At 36.6% G+C, this 7140-nt stretch overlaps 1 protein-coding gene across 1 annotated transcript in view; it reads left to right on the forward strand.

The window, feature by feature from the left end:
• Positions 1–6679, forward strand: part of MTMR7 (myotubularin related protein 7) — a 93334-nt gene extending 86655 nt beyond the window's left edge. Inside the window, exons 11-14 of the mRNA XM_019737955.3 lie at positions 486–686; positions 1946–2086; positions 3272–3398; positions 5588–6679. Of these exons, the coding sequence (XP_019593514.2) occupies positions 486–686; positions 1946–2086; positions 3272–3398; positions 5588–5950 (832 nt within the window). The 3' untranslated portion in view covers positions 5951–6679. The remainder of the gene's footprint in view (positions 1–485; positions 687–1945; positions 2087–3271; positions 3399–5587) is intronic.
• Positions 6680–7140: the final 461 nt, after the last annotated feature.

Here is a 7140-nt window from a genome sequence, read left to right on the forward strand (position 1 = left end):
TGACAAGTTTTAATACTGCTCTAGAGATGGAAATATCCCTAGAAACTTGGGAAACCACCATTTTTCCAAGTTGTCTTTCTTCCTCATTCCTTCCCCCCAAATAATGAAAAGTGAAAAACTCTAAAGTTGCTTAGATGTTTCTTCCCTCTCCCACTAGACACTAATTAAGTAGATTTATTTCAAAAGTTCTGATATACCTTTAAAATTTGGTTTAAAAAATGCTCTTTTTTCATGGAGTTTCCTTTAATTTTATCTCTAGCACTAACTATAGTAACTATAGTTACTATTGTAACTATAACATGAATATGTCCCTTTTCTACGCAGACCTTCATTACAAAGTTTCTCTTGAAATTGGAATTTATAGTTGTTTTTTCCACTTCTTCTGCATTCTGGATTTGTAAGATAATTATTTAGGAACTAGGGTTGCTTCCTAATAAAAACAAACAAACCTTGCCATAAACTTTCTCTAACACTTTATTTTATAGATACGGCAATCTAGATGGTGATCCAAAAGAAATCTCTCCAGTTATTGACCAGTTCATTGAGTGTGTTTGGCAGTTAATGGAACAATTTCCCTGTGCATTTGAGTTCAATGAGAGGTTTCTGATTCACATTCAACATCACATTTATTCTTGCCAGTTTGGAAACTTCCTATGTAACAGCCAAAAGGAGAGACGAGAACTCAAGTAAGTGTTTTGGTGTTTTTAATTTTTATGTAAAGTAATTTTGTGACAGAATTTCAGATGGCCTCTCATATTCTGAAACTATTGTAGCCATACACCTGTACTGACAGATTAAAGATCCTTTCTTTTTCCTGACATCACGTCATAAATGGTTTAATGTCATCAACTGGCAAAGACAGGTACAGGTTCATTTCCCCGTTTCTGCCTGAGAGCCACAGACAGACAGGTTGGTAGATATGACACAGTAATATTGATAGGAAAGTTCTTTGACTCAAGAAAGTGATTTTTGTATTTAAAAAGTTAGACATCTTTGGTGGATATATTTTCATAATAAAAATTGCAAATATAACCTGGAAAGCAAAGTTGAAACTCAAGTCATTCTTTTATTCAGACTAAAACTGCATTGCGTTTATCCAGAGGGAAAAAGTACATGAAGTGTGAACTTTAAAATAAATTATGAAGTCAAAAACTTAAACTGCAAAGTGATTTATGAACAGCAAATGAGAAAAGTTTTGAAATTTTCATAAATTAAAATGATTAACTGTGGTCTACACAGTATCAGATTTAATTTTGGAAATGACCAGTTAAAATAGACTCCGCTAGTTTTATGTTGTATGAATAGAAAGAAAGACTTCTTCTAGTGGATTCTAGTTAATATTTTCTCCAAGGAACTTCAAGTGTGATTCCTGATACATGGTAATGATTTAAAAGTAGTGGAGTGTAGCCTTTAAGCTCACCTGTTTTCCTAGATTTGTGGTATGTTGTGATAGACTAGCCAACTTAATGGTCTCTGTTTGGGTTTGACGCCCAGCTATTCCACTCACTAGCTATATGACTTTGGGAAACTACTTATCTCTCTAAGCCTCAGTTTCCTCATTTGTAAAATAGACATGTCTCACAGGAATTCAGTGAGGATTAAATGAGAGAAAATTTGTGAAACATTTAAGTAGTACCTGGCAAATGATAAAAGTTCAATGACTACTTGGGGGAAAACAACCCAAAATTTACACAGCAGTTTTATTTTACACTCAGAGCAGAAGAATTGAAACATTTTGACCAGGCCAGTACAGGCAGCAGAGTTGAGATTTTTGCAGTGTTCTGCTGTACCATGAAGACATAGAGATTGTAAATTTCCCTGCTATAAAACAGGGACTTGTGATGTTCAGACAACAATTACTGGTCTCTTTCCAGTGTATTCAACTACTTATAAGAACCAAGATAGGTCATTGTCAAGCTTCTTCTTTTTTTTTTTTAAATAACAGAATTCAAGAAAGAACGTATTCTTTATGGGCTCACCTGTGGAAGAATCGGGCCGACTACCTGAATCCTCTATTCAGAGCTGATCACAGTCAGACCAGGGGAACCCTACATCTCGCCACAACGCCATGCAACTTCATGTACAAGTATGTAAATTTCTAGGACCTTACTAGGGAGGGTTCTGAACTGAGACTCTGGCACTGTTTAATATTTGGAGGCTAAAGCATATGAAACACTGAGATTCAAGGTTTTTTTTGGACATAAAACACATCAAAGGAGGATGCTTAAATATCTGACCTGGTATTTTTGCCATTGTCTCTTCTCCCTCTTCTTTCCGCCTAAACAGAATTATCTTGAGAAATTGATGTTTTGTAATAATGATATCTTAAAAATTTATTTAAAAGCAAAAAAAAAAAAAAAAAAAAAGAGAGAGGTCTGGAGGAGGGATGGAGAATCGAAGGAAGAAAAGATGGACTGAATAAACCAAGTACCTTATAAGTTAAATGTGGAATCACAAGTTTAGATAGTGATCATGACACAACTTACCTTCTTTCTCTGCTGATCAAGTCCTAGTGGAACTATATCCCTGTGGAAATAAATGATATTGGGACGGGGAGAGCAGCGTAGCATCCAACAGATTCTACATGTTTTGTGTAAAACAGCAGTTTTGAGAGCAGTCAACTGTAGTGCAACTAATTGGTGCTTAATAGGCAGTCAGCAAATAAATCATTGAGGATCTGGCCCTGTTCTAGGCAGTGTGGAGAAAACAATGAATGACACTGAGTCTGCCTTCAGAGTACTTTTCTAAGTAAAGAGTGGGTCTACGGCTATCCCTAACGTAATACTACTTATTCCCATTTGTATTCCATTATGCTTTATTGTGTAGGCTAAAAAAAAGATTTATTACTTTGGTGGTTGTGATCAAAACAAGCTAAAAGCCTCAAATTTAAAAGACTCCCTTGGCAGCTGAAAGATTCTAAATGTTAATCACTAATTTTCCAAGTTTACTTCAAAACTAAGAGCCATTTTCTTAACCTCTCCCCCCCAAAAGAAAAAAAAAAAGGTACTTCAACCTGTCTTAGAAAATTGTAGGCCTTCTAATTGAGTACCATATATACAAATTGATGAATTTACTCTCCCCAAAAGAAGTTTACTGACTCAGGAAGAAAATATCAACATGAAATTGTTACCTTAAGTTAGTGGCTTTTTTGAGCCTGTAATTTGCATTTGGTTATTGGTAGAACTGTGGTGTTAAACATACCTTAGCAGACTGGAGAATGTGAATTAACAGAGTGTGATGCAGTGGTATAAAGCTCTGCCTTCCTCTGCAGGTTTTGGAGTGGAATGTATAACCGCTTTGAAAAGGGACTGCAGCCCCGACAGTCAGTTACAGACTACCTCATGGCAGTGAAGGAGGAAACCCAGCAGCTGGAGGAGGAACTGGAAGCCCTAGAAGAAGTAAGACACACTTGCTCTTGTTCATATATTTTCTGTGCTTATTCCTGGATGATCACTGCTCCATGAAAGCCTCATGACTCAGGATATGTGAAATGTAGCAGCAGAACCATTTTGTATTTTTAGCCAGTGGATAACCTGAGACACAACCCCATCAGGTGAACACCCAGAAAACCAGAGCCCAAACCTAAGCAGCACTTAATACACTTCAGACATCTGGCCTGTGGCTCACTTCCATGGTTTGCTGAACTAGTTGTTTGTTCCTATAATGCGTCAGGGTTGTGTGTGTGTTACTGATGAGAGTACTAAAATGAATTCTTTCTGGAGAATTCACGAAAATAATTGGATTCAAAGTGAAAAAAACAACATCAGGTATATGTACTTGTAAAATCTATTCTCCACTTTTAATAATTATATAATGACATAAAACAATTATATAATGATATGAAAACTCCTGATGCCTGCCTGGCCTCTGTCTAAGCCTAGCGATTCTGATGGAGAATCTTTAGAGTGCCATAACTGACTTGCCACCACGGCTGAGAGACCTTGAATTACAAACATATACAACTTATATAAGGTACAGACTAGGTTTTTAGAATTCTGGAGCTGTGGTAAAAGCTTTGTCATTCAAAGTCCACTCATGTCATCACTGGGCCAGTTTTATTTACTTTTCTAAAGATATCCAAGCTTTATGAAAAGCTTAGGATTCTATTAATCTATTCCAGTATTCTTTTTGTTAAAATACTATTAGGTTGGTGCAAAAGTAATTGTGGTTTTAGCAATTATTTTTAACCTTTTAAGCCACAATTACTTTTGCACCAACCTAATACGAACAACAACAAAAAAATACTTAGGATATCTAAAAGTACCCTAATTAAAAACCTTTTGCCCTTTTTTCCTTATAACAAACACAAAATTCCTTAGCCTGGCATGTGAGATTTTTCCACAATCCAGTCTAATGTACCTTTTAAACTTTGTTCTCCACTATTCCCCTTGTTCAAATTTATCTGTTCTCTGCTTCTTGTACACACCAGACACCTTGCTACCTTTGTGCTTTCCTTCCCACTGTCTATCTTGCCAGAAATGCTCTAACCCTCACCAGCGTATCCAGCAAGTTTCATTCCTTCAGAGTCCTGTTAAAATGCTGCTTCCTCCCTGAACGTTACCCTGATTTCTCCCTCTAATTGTACCACCCTGCCCTCTGAAATCATTTTTACCTCTGACATGAGCTCTGCCTCTCTGCTCAAAGCTCCTTAAGGCTAGATCTGTATTTGTCTGTTCCTCATACTGCCCAGCAGTGCTTTTGTACATAATATGAAATAACACACACACGCACTGACACCAAAGGATGAAATCTGATAAAATGTATTTTAAACAACCCAAATACCCATCATCTGATCAATGGATAAACAAAATGTGGATATTCATACAATGGAATATTTATTAAGCCAGAAAAAAGAATGAAGTGCTAATACAATGTGGATGAACCCTGAGAACATAAGTTAAAAGAAAGAAGCCAGACACAAAAGGCCATGTTATATGATTCTGCTTATATAGAAAAATCCAGACTAGGCAAATCCATCAAGATAGAAAGTAGATAAGTGGTTCTGCAGGGGCTTTGGGGCAGGGGAATGGGGAGTGACTGCTAATAGGTATGGGGTATTCTTTGGGGATGATGGAAATAATTTGGAATTAGATAGTGGTAAATGGTTGCATAATCTTGTGACTACACTAAAAACCACTAAATTGTATACTTTAAAAGGGTGAGTTTTATGGTAAGTGATTTATATCTCAATTTTTAAAATTAGGGGACCCCTTATTCCTGATTCTTTAACAGGTATTCTGAGCTCATAGGATGAAAATCACATAGGTATAGAAAGAATGAGTACGGATGCCTAGAAAGAATGAGTACGGATGCCAGGTAATTTACCTATGTTATTGTCTTTGCATTTTACAGAAAACCTATGCTAAGGCAGGTATTACCATCCTTATATTAGAGATAAAGAAACCAAGCCTCACAGAGTCTAATTGTTTTGTTCAATGTCATAAAGTCTACGTTTGAACCCAAGTCCATTTAAATCCCATGCGCTTAACATTACACTAGCTGGAAGGTAATGAATACTAAAGACATGCATATGTAAAACAGATAAATTATTTATGACTTTTCCCTGTAATGATTATTTCTTTTTTAGAGGCTGGAAAAAATCCAAAAAGTCCAGTTAAATCACACTAAAGTGAAGAGTAAGCCAAGTGAACCCAGCAAACACTCAGGGTTTTCTACCTCAGACAACAGCGCAGCCAACACGCCCCAGGATTACTGTGGGAATATAAAATCCTTTCCATCCAGGAGCCCTTCACAAGGTGATGAAGACTCTGCTTTGATTCTAACACAAGACAATTTGAAAAGCTCAGATCCAGACCTGTCTGCCAACAGCGATCAAGAGTCCGGGGTGGAGGATTTGAGCTGTCGGTCTCCCAGTGGTGGAGAGTGTGCCCCAAGCGAAGACAGCGGCAAGGACCGGGATTCCGACGAAGCCGTGTTTCTCACGGCCTGAAGCTTCCCTTTGGAGTTCCTAAACAAAGAACACACAAGAAACACTTTCCAAAAATAAGGGAACAGTGCAATTTAAGATTAAAAAAATAACTGAAGAAATGGTGTGTGCCACTGCGAATTATAAACTGTAGCAATGAAAGAGGGGAGGGAAAGCCCAACTCTTAGTTTCTTTAGATGCTGAAGAACAGGAAGTAGCCATTTCTTTTACAAATATATATTAAGGAAATTGCCCATTTTGAAAATCATTCTAGACTATGACAGTTTTCTTCACTGCAGAGCAATGCCCTCTCGCATCACCCACGCTTATCAATACAAATATTCCCTGTCACAGCATGCATCGGCTAGCCCTGACCCCTTTCCTTCACATGTGCTAGCATCTGCAGTCCTTCCCGATTTCATTTCCTGATGCATATTTGTTTTCTAAAACGTTCGATGTCATCTTCTGACTCTGTTACCAACGTTTCTAATAACAAAGCACATTGTTGAGATGCACCCTTTTTTGGTTAATAGTTATATTTCTGTAATTGAAGAGCTTTGTAATTGCTTAAGTTTATCTTTCAGGTTTAATGAACACTTTAACTTTTCCTTGGATAATATATTTTGAATTGTTATAATTTTGCTCTCTTTTTCTGGAATCTCTTATTTGTCACCATTTAAAAAATGCTAAAACTTATAACTCACTTTTTCTCCGACACAGGTCTACTATCTAATAAAGTAGAAGCAACATTTACTCTCTGGTTCTGAAATATGAAGGTTTTTTATTAACAACCTTTTATCACTATTCCAGAGGCTACATTACTAAGACAATGGAGGCTAACCACCGGCCTGGTCCCTGAAGTATAACAATGTAAAATTAGTAGGAGGAATTTCAAGGAGGGAGAATCCTAGAGAATTTGGTTGTCATTTCTATTTAATCAGTGGAATAAATTTTGTCATCTATCATTTTAGAAATTATAACTGGTTAATATGGTTTAAATAACAGTAACATCTGATGACCACTTACTGCTAAATTTGTTCTGTTCTGAAAAGATTGTTTTGCTAAAATGCACTTTTGAAGCAGAATCATTCCTGTCTACTGATTTTAAAAAAATGAGACTTTACTGGGTGAACTGAAGTTTTGATCTGAAGAAACTTAGTGGAGAAAAATTGCCATGTTTGCAAGGAGATAAATAACATTCACACGGTATGATT

This window comes from Rhinolophus sinicus, chromosome 16 (genome assembly GCF_057876585.1).
Source record: "Rhinolophus sinicus isolate RSI-liver-muscle chromosome 16, RSI-T2T, whole genome shotgun sequence".
Lineage (NCBI taxonomy): Eukaryota > Metazoa > Chordata > Mammalia > Chiroptera > Rhinolophidae > Rhinolophus > Rhinolophus sinicus.